At 45.3% G+C, this 21940-nt stretch overlaps 1 protein-coding gene across 3 annotated transcripts in view; it reads left to right on the top strand.

Moving 5' to 3' along the window:
- Positions 1-19980, top strand: part of DCAF17 (DDB1 and CUL4 associated factor 17) — a 29671-nt gene extending 9691 nt beyond the window's left edge. For all 3 annotated transcript variants that reach the window (XM_083709540.1, XM_083709541.1, XM_083709542.1), the window contains 10 exons: positions 1633-1711; positions 2582-2671; positions 3779-3886; positions 6313-6415; positions 8342-8484; positions 9979-10088; positions 11172-11259; positions 13603-13686; positions 16091-16246; positions 19366-19980. In XM_083709540.1, the coding sequence (XP_083565666.1) occupies positions 1633-1711; positions 2582-2671; positions 3779-3886; positions 6313-6415; positions 8342-8484; positions 9979-10088; positions 11172-11259; positions 13603-13686; positions 16091-16246; positions 19366-19557 (1153 nt within the window). In that variant the 3' untranslated portion in view covers positions 19558-19980. The remainder of the gene's footprint in view (positions 1-1632; positions 1712-2581; positions 2672-3778; positions 3887-6312; positions 6416-8341; positions 8485-9978; positions 10089-11171; positions 11260-13602; positions 13687-16090; positions 16247-19365) is intronic.
- The last annotated feature ends 1960 nt before the right edge of the window (positions 19981-21940 follow it).

Here is a 21940-nt window from a genome sequence, read left to right as displayed (position 1 = left end):
CCATGAAAATTTGCCAGCGTTTTAATATTAATTTCTCATTAAAAAGACAATTTGTTTGCTGTAGATTTGACTAATATACAGAACTGCACACAAAATCATGCTTGTTTATGATGCATTTTTGTAAGCAGTCTTCCCTTGCGTGCTTTTTTTGTCTGTTATTTTTGCTAATATATGCATTTTAAGACATATTTGCCCCTAATATAATGCAAATCTTTACGTATTGTTTGGTTGGAGAACTGCATTTGTACATTCTGGAGAGGTGCGAATTTCAGAAGTTGGCTGCCTTTCGATTTGCAGGTTAGTGCAGATTAGCTAGTTTCTTATTGAAATGCAAACAGAGCCAAATTTCCCTCCCAACTCAAAAGTACCTCTCCCTGGAATTGATAATTGTCTGTATTTCTGAGTCATGCACTCAGGACGGAAGCGCCAACCTTTATCAGATTATGACTGGCCTTTGCCTTAATCACAGCCTTTTCGTGGAAGCTGGAAGAGGTCCCAAGGAAGATTGATTCCAAAATGATTTTAATATCGCTTTCTTACTGGGGAGAGAATGCTTCCGCTTCTTCACGGTTTGCTTATTACCAACAGAGCCTCTTAAATAATAGGTGTTGCTTACTCTTAAATAATAGGTGTTGCAATGGCAGGTGACTGCCATTGCTTACTTCCCTTTTTCCAAATAGGTCAATCCTTTTTCTTGGCAGCTCCAGAATGGGAAAAGGGCAGCAGGGAATGGCTTGATGGGGTGGTAGCTCTCACCCTACCTCTAGTCAGCTGCTGCCTTCCAGGAGGGGTGAGGAGGTGGCGAGGTCAGTGTGGTGGAAAGGCATGAACCTCAGGGTAAGGGTAAAGGGACCCCTGACCATTAGGTCCAGTCGTGACCGACTCTGGGCTGCGGCGCTCATCTTGCTTTATTGGCCGAGGGAGCCAGCGTACAGCTTCTGGGTCATGTGGCCAGCATGACTAAGCTGCTTCTGGTGAACCAAAGCAGCCCACGGAAACACCGTTTACCTTCCCACCAGAGCGGTACCTATTTATCTACTTGCACTTTGACATGCTTTCAAACTGCTAGGTTGTCAGGAGCAGGGACCGAGCAACAGGAGCTCACCCTGTCGCAGGGATTCAAACCACCGACCTTCTGATTGGCAAGCCCTAGGCTCTGTGGTTTAACCCACAGCGCCACCCACGTCCCTGTAAATAAAGTAGATTAGCCAAAATGCTGAGTTGCTGAGGTCTGTCATGCGAACTGCGCAGACTCTGTGGATCCCTAAGTGTGCCGATGTCTGTTAGCATCAGTCGCTGTGATGTTCGGGCAGAAGAAAGCTTTTAAAGCTCCTGAACGATCGACTAGGAGGGAGGGAACATGCCAGTTGGGCATGTGTCTCTGCCAGGGTCCTACTCGAGTGTAGGCTGAGCTCCTGACAAACACAACCCATCAGAGATCAGCAGAGAGCCACTGAGGGCCTAAGAGAGTGAAGTATTCAAAGCATCTCAGTGAGGGATTTGCCATGGGCCCCATATTGTAAAGGACGTTGAAAACAAAGCAATTCACTTTCCCAGAAATAAATGGCATTTCATTTTGGTGTGTTTTGGTCCGTTTACCTTTTATTTGGTCTGTTTACCTTTTACCGCTAGATATCTAAGTTGGGATGTTCCTCAAGAGGTCATGGTTGTCAAGTCAGCTCAGCTGAAGCTCCCTGCGGCCGCACGGCAGGTACGTTGGCTTGAAAGTATTTGCTTTCAATAGGAGACCTTTTGGGCTGCTTCTCATGTCACGCTATATAGGAAACTTTAGGAACTGTTTCTCCCTGATTTTGCTTATGGGATTACTGTGTCTTTAAAGGACAAGGATACTTGGGGCTTCTGAGTCTATAAACTATCTCAGAATTTTGGGAGTCCCTGATCTGACTCGAGATGCCTTGTGAACAGCGTTCGAAGCTCCCATTGTTCCAGGCACGTTTTGCGACAAGGAATTTCTTTAGCGCAAGCCGTTTCTGAGCTCTGGGCGCAGTACTGCGCCTAAGATTTCAGATTAAACCTGCAGAGTGGAAGGAAAGGAAAAGCTTTTTCTGCCTCCGCACTTCCAGCCACTCTCTGAAGACCGGAGAAAAGACCCTCTTAATAATATTAAGGGGGTTGGCAGGGAAAGGACTAGACCATGTGAAAAATGAACCTAATATTTTTGCTGCAGTTCTTTCATTTTCAGCTTTGTATCCTTGTTATAAAAAAAGTGCGCCTAGACATTCTTTGTTGAGCACATAACTTAGGTTTAAGGTGCCCTTTAGCTCCTAGCTTTCATATCTCAGTTTCTATCACTGCTTGTTAATGGCTCGATCCAACTTGGGCAATCTTATCCAGATCACCCCACTCACCTCTTAATTCGGGAAGTACAGAAAGCCAATCCACACCCCTAGTGCATCTGTTTTCAGAGCGGTAGCCCTCTTGCTCTCTCCCGAGAGATTATACCATCATAAGTGCATACCTTTATATGTGCTTGAGGAAGAAGATGATCATTCGTATCTACCTCTGTCCTATCATGCCCAAGCTGAAGTGTGATAACTGTATCCGGCATGTTCCTTCCTAGCCTGGCATCCAGCAGTCTGTGCTTTTCTTCCTTGCCGTGTTCAGAGTTCTTCCGCTTTCGTTCATCGGGATGCTAGAACTTAACAAAAAAGTAAGTCTGCTATCCTAGGGGTTAGCTGGCCTCTTTTCTCTTTTCAGAAAGTAAAGCCATCGATCGGTACAAATTGCTTGTTTTAGAAACCCTGAGAAGCCATTATTATTATTGAATTTACTGTATTTCCCCATGTATAACACGCCCCCATGTTTAAGACACTCCCTATTTTGAGGGACTCAAAATTAAGATGGGGGCAATTGCCCCCGGCGCTGTGGGTGAAGATTGGAAGAAATTTAAAGGCTACCTACAGAAATATTGCAAAATTAATGAATGTTAGAATGATGTTGGATAGAAATTAAGTGGTTTCCAGCTGTAATGCTTTAAGGGAATATGAGAGAGAGAAAAAAAGGCTTAGAAACAGGTTAAAATTTAATGGTAAGGATTTGCTGAACTAACAAATTGAATTGGAATACAAAAAAGGGAGGTATGAGGAGGTCCGGGAAACATGTTAAAGGAAAATAAGTAATGGAAAATCTGCATTTTTTTTTTAATTATTTTTATTTTTGTTATTATTTTTTCTTTTTCTTTTTATCTTTATTGTATTATTATTAAAAACCTTAATAAATATTCTATTAAAAAAAAAAACCCACAGAGCCTAGGACTTGCAGATCAGAAGGTCGGCGGTTCGAATCCCCGCGACGGGGTGAGCTCCCGTTGCTGGGTGCCCGCTCCTGCCAACCTAGCAGTTTGAAAGCACGTCAAAGTGCAAGTAGATAAATAGGTACCACTCCAGCGGGAAGGTAAACGGCGTTTCCATGCACTGCTCTGGTTCGCCAGAAGCGGCTTAGTCCTGCTGGCCACATGACCCCGAAGCTGTACGCCGGCTCCCTCGGCCAATAAAGTGAGATGAGCGCCGCAACCCCAGAGTTGTCCGCAACTGGACCTAATGGTCAGGGGTCCCTTTACCCTTTACCTTTATAAGACTACCCCCCCCCCTTTTAACATTATTTTTTGGTAAAAAAACTAGTCTTGTACACAGAAAAGTACGGTATATACCACCCTGTATGGCTCCAGGTCCTAATTTCTAACCAATGCTGGTGATTTTTGTCAAGTGTAGGAGGCCTCTACTGATCTCTTCATTTATTTTCTTTCCGCTCAATCCAGATCTTTGGAAACAGCATGACAGACGCCACGCTGTCTCATAACATGCTGGTTGTGACACACAGCTCTGGCCTTGTCAGGCTGTACAGCTTCCAGGCTATCACTGAGCAGGTAAAGGACCACGAGCAAAATCAGTACCGCGCCGTCGATGCAGAAGTTGTTTTAGAGTAACGTAGCTTACATGCTTAAGGTTGGGGAGAAGCAGCAGAAGGAGGGGAGAAGCAAAGGTTAAAAAGGCATTGATATGAGTCAGTAACAAATATCCCCTGTTGCACATAAGCATAAACTTGGTTCCTGAATCATACAGAGAGGGGGAATTTGCTCTGCACGGAACTCCAAAAGAAGCGTATGGGAAAAGAACAACAACGGAAACAAAATGAGGTCAACTTATTTTTTGTGGGTGGCAGAGATGTGCCCTTCAGAGATTGCTGGGGTGTAGCTTCTGCCATCCCTGACAACTGGTCATGTGGCTAATGGCATTTGGTGTTCAACGGGGCGTTTGCAGGGCACCTGGCTGGAGAAGGCCATTGTTCCAAAAAGCAAGCGAGCAAAAATAAAAATAAAAATATGGAACGCTTCACGAATTTGCATTGCCAAATTATAGGAGTACTACAATATATCCAAAACAATGGGAGAAATTGGAAGGATCTCAAAAGAGAAGATAGACAGGGACTGGAAGGTGTTTAAAGGATACTTGCAAAACCATATTGAAAAATCAGAACTCCTATTAGAATAAACAAGTTCCGTTTTAAATACTGGAATACTAAATAAGATGGATAACAATGTGTAATAGAAAAAGAAGCATGAAATTAGGTTAAAGGTGTGTGAAAGAAAGTAAAAGAAGTGGAAAGAAATTGCAATTGAGTAGATTGGAAGTCACACACAAAGGTGGGGTGAGGGGTGGTGGATGGTGATGGGAAAAGGAATTATCTGTGGGATTGAGTGTAGGTATGTTTGAACATTTTTAAGGATTGTATGAAATGTATGTTTGGATATTTCAAAAAACAAATAGCGAGCGAGCAGTATCATCCTAGCCATAACATTTTGCAGTGCCTCAGAACGTTTGTCAGCCACATTCCCTTCTGTGAGCAACCTTCCTCATGCTGGTAGGTGGACAGGACCCTGAGGCAAAACCAGCCAGACTAGAATGGTCCTTCCTCCAGACTAGGGTGGTCCAATGCACAGCCCAAGGCCTGCATGTGGCCCTCAAGGCAATATTTGACTCTCTCCACCCCCCAGCCTACCCCCAAGCCAGGTAAGTGAGGCACTGGGCTTGGGGAAGTAGGTGTGAGGGCCCTGACAGTGTCCTGGAGTCCTTCTGCCTACTTCCCAAAGCCTAGTTAGTGCTTTCCCTGCATTGGGAAGGAGGTGGAAGGGCTCTAGGACCCTACCAGAGCCTTGCAACTCCTTCCCAAAGGCCAGGGGCTCCCTTACACAGCTTTGGGAAGGCAGCACAAAGGATGGGGAGGTGGGGTGTCAAATTTTGGCTTTGCTCGCCTCTGCCCCTGTCCAACAAGGCAGTGTGCATCTTGTGGGTTCCCTGCCAAAGTACAGTGGTACCTTGGGTTACATACGCTTCAGGTTACATACGCTTCAGGTTACAGACTCCGCGAACCCAGAAATAGTGCTTCAGGTTAAGAACTTTGCTTCAGGATGAGAACAGAAATCGTGCTCCGGTGGCGCAGCAGCAGCAGGAGGCCCCATTAACTAAAGTGGTGCTTCAGGATAAGAACAGTTTCAGGTTAAGTACGGACCTCCGGAACGAATTAAGTACTTAACCCGAGGTACCACTGTATGGCCCACATGGTCTGAAAAGTTGGACTGCCCTGATTCAGGCAAGCGAGAGGCATCAAGAGTTCAAGATCACATTCCAGAACGCTGTGGGTGCAAAGGAAGGGCCAGTGAGGGGCAAGGCCTGGGAGAGTTCTGAGGACCAAACAGAGAGGCCCTTCTAGGCTTCAGGTTCTTGCTCCTTTTTCCTTTGTGTATGCTTCCAGAGATAAATGTTGAAGCTCAGATTTAGAAACAAGGAATAACTTAAAAACAAGCAGACTTAAAACTTCCTTAGATGAGAAAACAGTGCAGCAACTTTCTTTAGAATAGAACAATCATTTGTTGTTGTTGTTTAGTGGTTTAGTCATGTCCGACTCTTCGTGACCCCATGGACCAGAGCACACCAGGCACTCCTGTCTTCCACTGCCTCCCACAGTTTGGTCAGACTCATGTTAGTAGCTTCAAGAACACTGTCCAACCATCTCGTCCTCTGTCGTCCCCTTCCCAACATCAGGGTCTTTTGCAGGGAGTCTTCTCTTCTCATGAGGTGGCCAAAGTATTGGAGCCTCAGCTTCACAATCTGTCCTTCCAGTGAGCACTCAGGGCTGATTTCCTTAAGAATGGATAGGTTTGATCTTCTTGCAGTCCATGGGACTCTCAAGAGTCTCCTCCAGCACCATAATTCTTTGGTGATCAGCCTTCTTTATGGTACATAACAATCATGTGTCAAAAGAATTAAGCAGGTTTCTTTTGTTTTCTTTTAGTTCACAGTGTGCCAGGTGGATCTGGGACAAAAGTACTGGAACGGCAGAGGTGGGATTGTGGGAAAATACCCCTTTGGCCTTCCCTGCAATATTAAAATAACAGGTATTTCTACAGGGTTATAGTTTCATTACCACAAGTGGTCAGTTTCATGTTTTAGAAAAAGCCCTAGCGCTGCCAGTAACTGCTGCTTTTATGTGCATTGGTATAGTAATTGTTTTAGAATTTGTATTAATACTGTTAATGCAGTCCTTTGCGTGTCTCCTCAGAAGTAAGCACCACTGCATTTGTTTGGGCTTACTCCCAGGAAAGGATATATAGGATTGCAGCCTTTCTCTCTCTCTCTCTCTCTCTCTCTCTCTCTCTCTAGCTTTGGACTGTTATCCTGTCCCCTGTGGCTTTGGAGAGCATAAAACCTAGTACATTCGTACCTTGGAAGTCAAATGGAATCCATTTCTGGAAGTCTGGTTGATTTCCAAAACATTCTGGAAGTCTGGTTGACTTCCAAAACATTCAGAAACCAAAGTGCAGCTTCTGATTGGCTGCAGGAAGCTCCTGCAGCCAATCGGAAGCCCCGTCAGACATTCAGCTTCTAATAACAGTTTGCAAACCAGAACGGTCACTCCCAGTTTTGCGGCGTTGCAGAGCCAAAACATTCGAGAACTAAGCTATTCGAAAACCAAGGTACGACTGTACTGTGCAATTTGCAACGTACAATGCAATGTAACAGCTTCAGCTGGTAAGACAGTTAATGTCCATTCCTGGATCAGGCACTAGCTTGAACACTACTGTCCATGCAAGATTGGATAACTGCAATGTCCTCCACATGGGTTCTGAATGCAGCTAGGCTGCTTTGGGGAGCAAAGTCCCGCCAGCATATTGCTTGCAACCAATCCGTTACCAGGCAATCTTCAAGGTTTTGGTGCTAACATACAAGGCGCTGTGCAGCTCAGGACCAGGTTACTTAGGAGACCACATTATCCCTTATGTATGAAATAGGTCACTGTATTATCCGGGAGACTTCTTCCTTGAAGTTCCTAAAATACTAGAAGCCCATTCCACAGTAGCTCTGAGCGACTGGGCTTTCAGCATGTCTTATGAGAGTTGGCAGGCACCTAAGATGTGTACTTTGTGGAAACAATTGAAGATATTTTTGTTCCGGCAAGCTATCCTTAGTGGTTATTTTGTACTGTTTTGTAAACTGTTTTTGACTATTTATATACTATACTTGTGAACTGCCCTGAGACACACATGAAAGGCGATTCACAAATTAATAAAATAAGCACAATCCGTAAAGGGAAAATGTGATTTCTTGTGGCCTTTATTACCGTATTTTTCACTCCATAGGGCGCACTGGACCATAGGGCGCACCTAGTTTTTAGGGGGGGAAATCAAGAAAAAAAATCTTATTTTCCCCCCAGCCCCAAAGAGCAGCGTACAGGCTGCGCACAACCTCTCCCTTCCGGAGGCGTAAGCCAAGGCCACCAGCGGGATGGATCCCGCTCGCTGTTTTGGCTTTCTCTGTCTTGCCGGTAGAGGCTGCGCAGGGCTAAAGAGGAAGCCCTAGCCCTGTGTAGCCTCTTCCTACCGGAGGGGCTGCGTGCAGCTATCCCTGAAGCCTGGAGAGCGAGAGGGGTCGGTGCGCACTGATGCCTCTCGCTCTCCAGGCTTCAGCGAAAGCAACGCGAAGCCTTTGGAGCGTGGAGGGAGTGCTCCCTCTGCGCTCCAAAGGCTTCGCGTTGCTTTCGCTGAAGCCAAGGAGCCTGCATTCGCTCCAAACGACGCAAGCACATTTCCCCTCAATTTTTGGAGGGGGGAAAAGTGTGTCCTATAGAACGAAAAATACGGTATATTGTCCAGGTGTCTGTTTTGTGTGCTGCTAATTGAATGCAAGGTTGCAGGGTTCTGCATAATCATTGTTGCACTATAAACGTTCGGTGTTTAGTGGCCGTAAACTCTTGTGTGTCCGATCTTTAAAGCTTTACCGAAGAACAAATGGAACTATGAAGCTGTTCATGTTAACATTCTCAGGTACCCCAGATCTGCTTTTTGAAGTGTCTTCCCTGGAGAACACATTTGAAATTGGAGGATACCCTTGGCATTACATCATCACTCCTAACAAGAAAAAACAGAGAGGAATCTTCCATATTTGTTCATTGAAAGACCACATTTTGGTAAATCTGTTCAAGTGTCACATATCAATCAGAAAATCGTGGGTGTGTAAAATAGGAAAATAACCATTCAGCATTATTTCCTGATAGCTCAGTCGGTAGAGCATGAGACTTTTAATCTCAAGGTTGCAGATTCCTGGATTTGCAAGGGGCTGGACTAGATAATTCCGTTCCAGCTCTACAATTCTATGTTTCCATGATTCATTTCTCATTTTTTACTTGTGTTTGCCTGATTGCCCCATTTCAAGATAGAGTCACGTATGTAGAATCACGTTCAACATTAGGACCCTATTTTGTGTTTGTATACAGTGGTACCTCAGGTTAAGTACTTAATTCGTTCCGGAGGTCTGTTCTCAACCTGAAACTGTTCTTAACCTGAGGTACCACTTTAGCTAATGGGGCCTCCTGCTGCCGCCGTGCTGCTGCCACGCGATTTCTGTTCTCATCCTGAAGCAAAATTCTTAACCCAAGGTACTATTTCTGGGTTAGCGGAGTCTGTAACCTGAAGCGTATGTAACCCGAGGCACTACTATATAAGGAAACATCCTTGTATTGTTGGATTAAGCACAGACATGAATACAAATTCTAGGGATAAGATCCCACAATGTGAGCAAGACGCATGCCACATACTTTTGAGTGGCTGTTTTCCTGTTGCAAAGATGCGCATCTTCTGCCCATCTTGCTTGCAACCTTACAGTAATATTTGGAGGCAGCAGGGTGAAAATAGTGGGTTCAGTATTTAAAGCAGCTTTCCCCAACATGGTGCCCACTTTGTACTGCAACTTACATTGCAGCTCTGTGCTTGTTGGGGCTGATGCATAGCTGTCAACTTTTCCCTTTCCTTGCGAGGAATCCTATCCGGAATAAGGGAGTTTCCCTTTAAAGAAGGGAAACGTTGACAGCTATGGGCTGATGCGATATGGAGCATGACAATATCTGGAGGGCCACAGGTTCCCCACCTCTGATTTTTTAAAATAAATAAATAAATAAATAAATAAATATTCAGGGAATGTGTCGTATCCAGTTAGTTTATACAGGCAAGCATTAAATTGTGTTTCAGTCTAATTGCTTTGGCATCAAAATCTGAAGGGCTCATACCTGTCGTAGCTCATCCATTTTTAAAATTACTTTGGTAAAGTACCCTTGTAATAAATTAGATGGAAAATTGCATGTTTTATTTCAAATTTTACACTCTTTGTGCCCCCACCCCCAGGAATAGATTTCTTAGTGGTCAATATGGGTTGAAAACAGAACTGCAAGGTTGGCCAAATGGATTGTATTCTGGGATGAGATATTGAACAACATTCTGTGAGAGGTGGGGCAAATTTGGACTGTGGAAACCAATGTTAAGATGCCTAAAATTGAACAACACCCCATACTCCCTTCTAGGAAGATCAGAATACAAATGCGTGCTGTAACTTCTCAGTGTACATTAGATAGAGGAGTCTCTTCTGTGTTTGTTCGAGATAACTTACATGTTTTGTTTCACCATTCCAGGCAAAGAACGGTATGCAGGATATGGAATGTTCCTCGTTGGAACCTGACTGGATATCTTTTCACCCAGACACGTCTGGAAGAGTGCTGCATGTGGGACCAAGTTTGATTAAGTAAGTCTTGCTGTGAAAGTAGCCTGTGCCTACCTGTGACTCCGTCGTTCTTTAGTCTTCATTGAGGGATTTACTGTCCAAGCTCGCAGGTGGCGCTGTGGTCTAAACCACTGAGCCTCTTGGCTTGCCGATCAGAAGGTCGGCGGTTTGAATCCCCATAACGGGGTGAGCTCCCATTCCTCTGTCTCAGCTCCTGCCAACCTAGCAGTTCGAAAGCACACCAGTGCGAGTAGATAAATACGTACCGCTCTGGCGGGAAGGTAAAGAGTGTTTCCATGCGCTCTGGTTTCCCTAATGGTGTCCCGTTGTGCCAGAAGTGGTTTAGTTATGCTGGCCACATGACCCAGAAAGCTGTCTGCAGACAAACACAGACTCCCTCGGCCTGAAAGCGAGATGAGCTCCACAACCCCATGGTTGCCTTTGACTGGACTTAACCGTCCAGGGGTCCTTTACCTTTTATATTTAGCTGTCCAAGCTGAACTTCTGATTGACCAAGGTCTCCGTGTCCTTATAGATGCGTTTGGAAAGGGTTAGGCAAATTCATAGCCGTGATAGCTAAATGGAACCTATATGTTGAGAGGCAGAGGCATGTATCAATGGTGGGTTGTTGCCTTCAAGCTTATTGGAGGCATCCTGTTTATCATCTTTATTTATTTATTGGAGGTTCATTGTTTATCATGATCTTGAATCACCCAACATGAATTTATAGCAATATCATGTAGCTAGATCTTCCAGTTTATATTTTCAAAGGTGATTAATTTCTGGATTCTCAGAATGAAAGAATTAAAGTAGAAATGTTTTACCTGTGTGTGCACTCGCATGTATGCAACAGAGTCCTGGATCATGCCCTTTGATACCACCATTACACACAGGAACACAAGAAGCAGCTTTGTACGGTCTGACATATGGCAAGTTCTGATGCTGCCACCCAAAAGATGCCAGATATGTGCTTATTAAAAATGTGCTGGTTCCTGACTTCATCGCTCCATCTCAGAATGCGTAGTGGCTATGAAATTAGTGTTTTATTTCCCCGTCACACCTTCCTATGAATGTGACTCTCTTGGTTTCATTTTTCTCAACCAGAGTTTTGAAGCTGAAGGAATCGGAAAAGAACGCAGAACAGCAGGAAGTTACGGAAGACTTTGTCATACAGGCCAACAGGAGAAATAATGTGAGAATGTAACAACAAACCTGGATTGTTGTTGTTATTATTATTAAACTTTTTTATTTGTGCAATTTGTATATTGTAGAGACCATTCTTCTCATTTCAGCTCTAGCTCAGATGGGGAAAAATTAAGTCTCATTTAGGGCTGGTTCACACATGCAGCTTCCTCACTCATTCACAGTCATAACTTCTCTGTTCACCTGTGTCAGTACCTTTCAGTGGAGACAACTTTGAGCTGGATGCATGAATGGTTATCAGGTGATGAAGATTCATGAGTGTGAATCAATCCTTTGTGGCCATTGTGTAGCAAGAGGCAGGCTTGGTCCTATGCTGAAGCTTTTAACTGTTTAGGGATGTGCGGCTTTAAAATGTTTCCATTGCATCTGAAAGTAGTTGCATGGAAGCAGGTCACAAAAACGTACCATTGAAAAGACCTAGAAACTCACCATGAGTTATTCATGACTTGCACCTGAAGACCTGAAGTTAAGGTGCGGCTCACAAGCCGACATATAGGGCAATTTTTTCAGATAAGGGGTCAGGCAGCTTTGAAATTACAGCGGTGCTACATTCGAAAATCCTCCTTGAGGAGAAAATGCGTGCTGTCAAAGCCTATCAAGGAAACGTTGCTAACATCAGAGAAAGATGGGATTTGCCCCTTGTTTGTAAGTTGCTAAATGGTTTAGTCTCTGAGCTAAAAATAACTATTGTTATTACAGTCGTACCTTGGATCCCAAACGCCTTGCGAGTCGAATGTTTTGGCTCCAGAACATCGCAAACCCGGAAGTGAGTGTTCTGGTTTGCAAACGTTCTTTGGAACCCAAAGGTCTTCTGTGGCTTCCGATTGGCTGCAGGAGCTTCCTGCAGCCAATCGGAAGCTGCGCCTTGGTTTCCAAACGTATTGGAAGTCGAATGGATTCCATTCGTTTTCAGAGGTACTACTGTATTGTTTATTTTCTAAGAACTAGATTTTGTTTTGGAAACAAACAAAGCTTGGAAACGTGAAGGCAGGGTATTCAAACAGGGTTTTTAAGCTATTTAAAAAGAAGAAATGTTTTCTAGTTTGGGCGCTCTCATCAGCCCCAGCCCTCCATGTTCAGTGGTCAGAGAAGATGGGAGCAGGAGCCCAGCAACATATGACAGGCCACAGGTTCCCCACTCATGCTTAGAACCTGGATTTCCATGGCTCTTACTTCCTGTACGCTATTTACCTCCTGATTTATAGCAGGAATGGGGGAAGAGCTGTGAGATGTTGGAGAAACATTAATTACCAAACCACAGTCCCCACGTGAGAGGTGCTTAGATCTAAACACTGAGCAGTTAGCGACATAATATGATGCTGTTGTTTGAACGTCTGCGTTGCGTGTTGCAGTAAGCCATAAGCAATTTGCATCATCTTAGCTCTTGTGCGTTGGTGGGAGGGGGATGGGACACAATAACTGGCTTACCATTCTGTCCGAAAACAGGGATTATGGTTTGTTTCCACTCCTAGCAAACCACAGCCTATAGCCAAGGTTTGTTCTTGGTTTTCTGATCATGGTTTGTTTGGAGCAAAATGGGCAGACTACCTCAGAAAGTAGTGGATTCATTTGAGGTTTTTATAGAGAGCTTGGGTGGCCCTCTGTCAGGGATTCTCAAGCCGTGATTCCTGTATTCAGGGGGTTGGACTAAATGTCCCTTAGGATCCCTTCTAACTTGTATGATTCTGTGGAACAAATCTTAATCCCTGGTTCAGACATAACGCTAAGCAGGGAGGAAACAAACAGCTTAGATCGGCACATTCACAACAAACCATTAAATGTTGTTTACTGTGACATTGAATTGTATTGTTTTTAATGAGCTAGGACATAGTTATGAGAGAGAAATAACATAGCTAATAAAGGGAGGATGAGAAACAGCTCAAACAGTATTTTGAATGTGGTTTTGAATAAACAACAGTAAAGAATCTTTATCTAGCTTTTCTGTGCTATAAATAAATACCCAGCAAGCTTAAAAGCTGTTTCTCTGGAGTGCAGTGACTATTAGTCTGTATTTCTGCTGCAGCGGTTGAGAATGTGCTGTTGACTTCATTATTCTCCTGAATGCTTTGTAATTATCCTTTAAATCTTTTCAGCAAAGACGCCCAAGAAGACGGTGTCTGTGTTTTTTCTAGATGCAGTGCGCATTTTTCAAATCGTTTTGAAACTTTAACCAACCTGTCCTTAAGTAGAAACCTGCTGAAAATCCATATTTAACAAACAAAAAAGTAAATGAAAACTTCAGTTAGCGTTGTCCTTAATTTTACTGTTTGTCTCATTTCTCTTTCTCTCTCTCTCTCTCTCTCTCTCGTGTCTCCATATTTTAACCTCAAAGGTTAAGAACTCTGTAACGGTAACAGCGTCTGGCCGAGTTGTGAAGAAACGTATGACACTATTGGATGATGACCCTGGGCAAGAGGTAACAAAAAAATTCTGTGATCTTGAATAAGGCAGCTCGTGAAATGAGCCTCGTTGGCTTTGTAGAACTTGCGTTGTATCTGATGCTAGGTCTGCTCAGAGTAGAACCATTGAGGTCAATGGGCATAACTGATTTAGGTGCGTTGATTTCAGTGGGTCTTCTCTGAGTACAACATAGTTTTATGCAAACGTTTGTGTGTGCATATAAAATATAACTTACTCGTGTGTACAACCACACAAACACCCACCCACCCACACCCTGCTAATTTAAATGTTGTCAAATGTATCTGAGTTCAAGCTGGGAATGACAGGAACTCTGCTATACAGTGGTACCTCGGGTTAAGTACTTAATTCGTTCTGGAGGTCCATTCTTAACCTGAAACTGTTCTTAACCTGAAGCACCACTTTAGCTAATGGGGCCTCCTGCTGCCGCCGTGCCGCCAGAGCCCAATTTCTGTTCTTATCCTGAAGCAAAGTTCTTAACCTGAAGCAATATTTCTGGGTTAGCAGAGTATGTAACCTGAAGCGTCTGTAACCCGAGGTACCACTGTATACCAATTCCTTTTGCTTTTGCTTTCCCCCCATTTTGATATCTTTGTTTTCTAGTCCACCACTGGTCAGCTAGGAATCTGCCAGCACACACCTGGGAAACTAACTTTCCGCTAAAAATACAGCTTTTTGTGTTCCCTGTTCGCAGGGGAGGGATGACACATGGGGCATACTAGTCGAGCGAAATGTCAGGCTAGCACTGTCCTAGATATTGAGAAATGTACAGGGAATCTAATTGGCCGGTGAGCATTTTGGTTATCTGACTGTCCGGTTTGACTGCACACTGCAATGCCTGCGACCGATTTTCTGCTATTTGCAAGCCTAAGGTTCATGGAAAAGGACGGTAAACAACCTAGGCAAAACACTACAGATCTGAACAGTGTGCCCCCAGGATCATTAGAAACTATTTTTGGAACCCATTTTTCACCCTCCCATCAGGAACTGGAGCTGAGATGACACAGCCACAAGAATTCTAATTCCTTCGCTTCTGGAAACTATCTGCAGCCTTGTTTCCATGGAAATGAATACCGTCTGGGTGAAAAACATGGCAAGGGTTCCTCCATGGCCTTTAAAACCTGTAGTTCATTTATATTCAGTTACCAAATTTAGAAAGAGAGAGAAAACACGCAAGCAGGCGGAATTTTACCCATTGTATGCCTGCTGTTGGGATTTATGGTTTAAATTATTACCATTAGTATAGTTTATAGGATTTATCTACCGCCCTAGACCCAAAGGTCTCAGGGCGGTTCACAGAACAAAATCAAAATATAAAACCACAAAATATATAATTGGAATAAAAACAACCACCCAATAACCCCTCCCCCAAAAAACACATTTTAAAAGGGCATAGGATGTCAATCAAATCAACCAAAGGCCTGGTTAAAAAGGAGACATTTCTGCCTGGCACCTAAAGGTGTGTAATGAAAGCGCCAGGCAAACTTCCCTGGGGAGAGCATTCCATAGACAGGGAGCCACTGCAGAGAAGGCCCCGTTCTCGTGTTGCCACCTACCGGACCTCTGGAGGAGGAGGCACACAAAGGAGGGCCGAGGAAGATGATCTCAGGGTCCGGGTAGCTTCATATGGGAAGAGGCGGTCCTTGAGGTATTGCGGACCTGAGCCGTTTAAGGCTTTATAGGTCAAAACCAGCACTTTGAATTGGGCCCGTTTCACCGTGAAACACTTTAAAATATTTTCCTGGATTTGGGGACTGCACCCCAACTAAGACACACAGAGAGATCATGCTTCTAGAGGCTCCAAGTGAAAAGTATCAAAAACTCAAATGGCTGGAAAGCAAGAGGCAGCAATTGTTGACAGGACCATTTATAGATTACAGCCATTTCTCTAATGATGATGATGATGATAAATATTTGTTTATTTATGTATTTATATATACCCCGCCCATCTGGCTGGGTTTCCCCAGCCACTCTGGGCGGCTTCCAACAAAATATTAAAATACAGTAGTCTATTAAACATTAAAAGCTTCACGAAACTTATTTTAGACTTAATAATAATAAGAATAATAAGAATAATTTATTTATACCCCGCCCATCTGGCTGGGCTTCCCCAGCCACTCTGGGCGGTTTCCAAATTTTTTAAAAAATACCTCAAACATTAAAGCTTCCCTAAACAGGGCTGCCTTCAGATGTCTTCTAAAAGTTTGGTAGTTATTTTCCTCTTTGACATCTGGTGGGAGGGCGTTCCACAGGGCGGGTGCCACTAGCGAGAAGGCCCTCTGCCTGGTTCCCTGTCTTCCGTCTGTTTGTTTTTACCCGTGCAATAGCTAGGAGATGTTTTTAAAAAACTGTGGCTAAACAACTTAACTTTCTGAGTAACCCGAGCTCCTGTTTTTAATAAGACTTTCAAAATTGTGGACTATGAAGATGAACTGAATTTACTGTCCGTTGTGGCAGTTACTCAGATAGGAGCAGATGGGGACGCCCACCTTGACTTCCACTGCAACGAGTACGGGACTCGACTTAAGAGCATTCCATTTGCGGAATCTTGGGATGTGGTGAGTATAATCCCACTTAACGTATCGTACTTTTCCGTGTATAAGACATATGTTATTTTCTTTTCTCTGTTATTATTATTATTATTATTATTATTATTATTATTTATTTATTTATACCCCGCCCATCTGGCTAGGTTTCCCCAGCCACTCTGGGCAGCTTCCAACACAATATAAAAATAAAGTAATGCATCAAACATTAAAAGCTTCCCTAAACAGGGCTGCCTTCAGATGTCGTCTAAAAGTCTGGTAGTTGTTGTTCTCTTTGACATCTGGTGGGAGGGCGTTCCACAGGGCAGGCGCCACTACCGAGAAGGCCCTTTGCCTGGTTCCCTGTAACTTGGCTTCCCGCAGCGAGGGAACCGCCAGAAGGCCCTCGAAGCTGGACCTCAGTGTCTGGGTAGAACGTTGGGGGTGGAAACGCTCCTTCAGATATACTGGACTGAGGCCATTTAGGGCTTTAAAGGTCAGCTCTATAAAACACTGAACAATACAACATAAAACACCGAACCTTCTCTAATATCGGGGTTGAGTAACTTGTTCATCACTGCTACGAAGGCTCCATCAGCAATACTTGGTGTTTTAGTTTTCAGGTTTACCTAGAGACGACAATATTTTGAGAACGGGGGGGGGGGGGATTCTCCCCCTCTCTGCGCAGCACCCCTTCAGTGAAGCCGCAGGAGAAATCGAGCCCCTTCCATTTCTCCTCCCGCTTCGCTGAAGGGGCGCTGCACAGAGAGCGAAAGCTGCGCAGCACCTCTCCAGCGAAGCAAAGCCAGGAGAGCAAGAGGGATTGGTGTGCACCAACCCCTCTCTCGCTCTCCAGGCTTCAGCGAAAGCAACGTGAAGCCTCCGGAGCACGGAGGGAGCGCTCCCTCTGCACTTCGGAGGCTTTGCGTTGCTATCGCTGAAGCCAAGGAGCCTGCATTCGCTCCATAGGACGCACACACATTTCCCCTTAATTTTTGGAGGGGGAAAAGTATATGTCCTATAGAGCGAAAAATATGGTACTTTTTTTATTAAGGAAGTGAAGGCTGGGATTCTCTGAGATCTGGTTAGAGTAGTAGTCCCCCCCCCCCCAATGTGGGTCTCCAGCTGTTTTTGGACTACAGCTCCCATCATCTCTATCTTTTAGGACCAGTGGTCAGGGATGATAGGTAAAAAGAAAAGAAAAAGATTTATCAAGTATGCATCAGTGATGTTCCAAAAAAATAGTTGATATACGTGCTCAATATTATACGCTTCTGAGTGCAGTAGACTTATTGAAAGAAAAATCCAACCGCAGCCCTACTTTGCTGGCCAACTTCTGGCCAATTTCTGCCAGAATTCCCCCTTCCAAGCAGGCCAGCAGGTGGAAGTGCCACTCACAGCATCCCTGCTGTAGTGATGGCACTGCGCCCGATGTGGACCCGATTGCTGGATCTGGTGCAGTAATTTGCCGCCCCTCCCACCACCTGCCCCATCTCCTGTTGGGCATGGCTGCAAATGTGACAGTTGTCCCACTGTTCCATAAAGACCCAGAGGGCTGATTGGGGGCAGGAAGCTTGATTTGCTCCTCTAGCTATTCCTGGGACGTGGGGGGCACTGTGGCCTAAACCACTGAGCCTCTTAAGCATGGGTAGGCAAACTACAGCCCTGGAGACTGGATCCGGCCCAATCGCCTTCTAAATCCAGCCCACAGACTGGGTGTTTTTACATGAGTAGAATGTGCCCTTTTATTTAAAATGCATCTCTGGGTTATTTGTGGGGCATAGGAATTTGTTCATTTCCCCCACACCAAAAAAAAAAAAAAAATAGTCTGGCCCCCCACAAGGTCTGAGGGACAGTGGACCGGCCCCCTGCTGAAAAGGTTTGCTGACCCCTGCTCTTGGGCTCACTGATCGGAAGGTCGCAGTTCGAATCCCCGCGATGGGGTGAGCTCCCATTGCTCTGTCCCAGCTCCTGCCAACCTAGCAGTTTGAAAGCATGCCAGTGCAAGTAGATAAACAGGTACCTCTGTGGCGGGAATGTAAATGGTGTTTCCGTGCGCTCTGGTTTCCCTCACGGTGTCCGTTGCGCCAGAAGCAGTTTAGTCATGCTGGCCACATGACCCAGAAAGCTGCCTGTGGACAAATGCCGGCTCCCTCGGCCTGAAAGCGAGATGAGCGCCGCAACCCCAGTCGCCTTTGACTGGACTTAACCGCCATGGGGTCCTTTACCTGTTGACAATGAGCGCTTTGCTGGTGGATTGAACAAAACGCCCCCAACGGGCTGCTGCCTCCATCCAGCCGCTTTTTGCCTTCAGCAGCTGCCAGTTCTGTTGCATCACAGGAGGAGCAGACTCCTCCCTCTGTCTCTGCTCTCCTGCCTCTCATTCTCTCCTCCCTGCCCTGTCAGCTGAGCATAGCTGTCAACCGTCCCTTATTTGATGGGAAAGTCCCTTATCCCAGTGCCATGTCCCGCTGCTGTCCCTTATTGATGATGTCCCTTAAATTTCCGGGTTTCAAAGGAAGCAGCTCCTCTCCCTCCCTCCCTTCCGGCCAGGGAGGAGGTAGGCTCCAACTGTGTTGTTTGGCTGCGTTGCTCACCCAATAAGGAGTCTAAGAACAACTGGGGGGTGGAGCTTCCATGCCTTGTGCCAATCAAATCGGCCACGTTGCCTGGGGACTCGCCTTTGCTCAGCGCTTCCCAGCGGAGAGGTGACGATGGTTTTCCTTGCTGCATCCCCTTTGCTGGGTTGCTGCGCTGTGGGAACCACCGCTTGAGGCTTCGTTTGGCTGCTGGTTGACTAAAATCCCTTATTTTGGCTGCTGGTCCCTTATTTTCAAATCTGTAAGTTGACAGCTGTGCAGCTGAGGCTCCACCTAATCCCCAAGTCCCAATCAGCCCCTGCCATGGCCAATGGTCTGGGATGATGGAAGGAGTTCTCCGACAACATCTGGGGGGCCATGGGTTCCCCATCACTCTGGAGTAGAGCTTATATTCACTGGTTAGCCCAAGCTTCATGTAATAACTTGCTTGATGCAGAGGGATGTCATATCTGAGGTGTTGTTCACCGCAAAGCCCTGTGTGTCCTAGGAGTACCTTCCCCACCCTGCCTACCTGAAATGAAAATTACTGTTTTCTTTGTTCTCTCCATGCAGACCTACAACCATGAAGTCTACTTTGACAGAAATATAGTTGTGCACATAGAACAGAAGCCCAGCAGGATCTACAGCTGTTATGTTTACCAAATGACCTGCAGTAGTTCTAAGGAAGATGAAGACATAAAGAAGGGGAAAGGAGAACGACTGTTTTGTGAAAAAATGGGGAAAACCTTTGAGGTTTTTTTGTAGTTCTAACCATTTTAGAGACTTTGCACCGAGGAGTTGTAAACCTCTTTGAGCTGGATAATAGTTGTTGCTCAGCTTCCTCTGTGTAAATATACATCCTTTTGTAATGAAAAAAAAAAAATTCCACTACATATTTATTCCCACTACATATTTATTTTGAAGTTGTCTTACACGTAATGAAATGCGAATTGCGTTTATTTGCAATGTTTTCAGGAGGCGGAAGGGGTCGCTACCCATTTGGCTGAAGAGCAGGATACCTTTTGATGGACTGGTTTCTATGACACACAGACTTTCAATAGCTCAAAACTACGTTTGTAATACTTATTTTATTATTTATATGCCGCCCATGTGACTGGGTTGCCCCAGCCACTCTGGACGACTCCCGACAAAATATGAAAAACACAACAAAACATCAACCATTAAAAACTTCCCTGAACAAGATGTCTTCTAAAAATCTGGTGGGAGGATGTTCCACAGGGTGGGTGCCACTACCGAGAAGGCCCTCTGCCTGGTTCGCTGTAGCTTCATGTCTCGTGGTGAGGGAACCACCAGAAGGCCCTCAGAGCTGGACCTCAGTATCCGGGCTGGACGATGGAGGTAGAGACGCTCCTTCATTTATCTCCGTTTTCTTTAAAATGTTTATCTTCTTTAAGTGAGACCACAAATAGAATTGCAGTACAGCCATCTTCAGATTCCATAAAACAGTAGACTCTGTACAGAGCAAGTTCATGCTCAGTTGACCTAATGCTAGAGCGTTCATGAGCAAATGCTGGATGACATAGTCCTATCAGTATAGTGGTACCTCAGGATGCGAACAGGATCCGTTCTGGAGCCCCGTTCACATCCTGAAGTGAACACAACAAGCGCGTGCACGGTTTGCGTTTTGCCACTTCAGTGCATGCGCTTGACTTCATTTTGAGCATCTGCGCATGCGTGAGCGGCGAAACCCGCTCTCCGTTACTTCCGGGTTGCCGCAGAACACAACTCGAACGCGCTCAACCTGAAGCACATTCAACCCAAGGTATGACTGTAATGAGAAGGGCGAGCAGGGGCTGGACTGAGCTCTTCCCTCAAACAGATGATTGACTTATCGCCAATTACCGTATTGGCCTGAATATAAGCCTCACTTCCCCCCAAATTCCGACCGTGAAAAGTTTAGTGTGGCTTATATTCGCAACCTTAGGTTTTCAGCCAGGATTGCAGGACAAACAGCGCCAGGAGCACGGCAAAGCGGCGCCCACCCCGCATGTAGTCCCCCCTCCCCTCCCCCAAGGCTGGGAAGGGAGAGAGCGAGGAAGGAAAAAGTCCGTCGGTGTCAGGACTGCGGGCAGGAGCCAGGCCCTGTGACCAGTAGGGCTTCGCAGGACTGGGGCCTTCCTAAGTTTGTTCTGGAAAGGCAAGGCGCGGCCGCACAGGTGAGGCCGCTTGGTAACTCGCTGCACCTGGTGGCAAGAGCTGGGAAGGGATATAAGGTCAGCATTTCCCTTCGGCTTTTTGCCACAGCAACATGTTTCCTGCCTTGCTGCGTTTGGCTTCTTGCTTCCTGATCCTCGGACCTTGGCTTCGTGACTCCTTGCTTCTCGACCCTCGGACCCTTGACTTCATGACTCCCTGCATTCTGACCCTTGGCTTCTGGACTCTCGTTCCTGCTCCCACCCCGCCATCTTGCCCCCAGTCCCAACGTCCTCAGCCAGGACTTCAATCGCCTGTAGACTGGACCACGACAGTCAGCAACTCAGCACAGCTCCCCCTCCCAGTATGCAGCCAGGAGCAGCGAGGATGGAAACGGCTTATATTCAGGTATTTTTTCTTTCCAATTTTCTTTTCCAATTTTAAAGGCGTGGCTTATATTTGAGTACGGTATCTCAGTAAAGTTACCAAGCAGGACTTGTAAGTGGTGTTAACAGAGTGTGCAGCAGTCCACTTCTAGACGCACATATAATTGGGCCAGGGCCCCTGTGGTTAAAACTTCATATGTTTTACAGAAGTAGGGATAGGAGAAGGGATTCAGTTCAGTTCGGGTTCGAAGCCGCACCAATCCAGTTCTGAAACAATATGAGAGCCAAAACACAACCATCGTTCGAAATTCATGCTTGCCAAGGTTTTTAAACAACCACATATACGTGAGGAACCTGTGCGTTAACATATTCTTGAAAACATACAAAAATGCTATATTGAAATTACATTGCTTGAAAAAGTGTGTACATGTCAAAACTGCATAGAAAAATAATTTTATCAGGAGAATTTGCACTAAAATGCTGAAGAACCTTCATGAGGATTTTTGTTTTTTAATCACAAACTGCTGCAGAAATATGGAGAGCCGAGTTTAATATTGGGGAAATGAGGAGCTGTGAGAACTGAAATTGACAGATCTTTCCATCCCTAT

The sequence above is a fragment of the Podarcis gaigeae genome, assembly GCF_964106915.1.
Source record: "Podarcis gaigeae genome assembly, chromosome: 1".
In the NCBI taxonomy this organism is placed as follows: domain Eukaryota; kingdom Metazoa; phylum Chordata; class Lepidosauria; order Squamata; family Lacertidae; genus Podarcis; species Podarcis gaigeae.
This window is presented reverse-complemented; position numbering and strand designations above follow the sequence as displayed.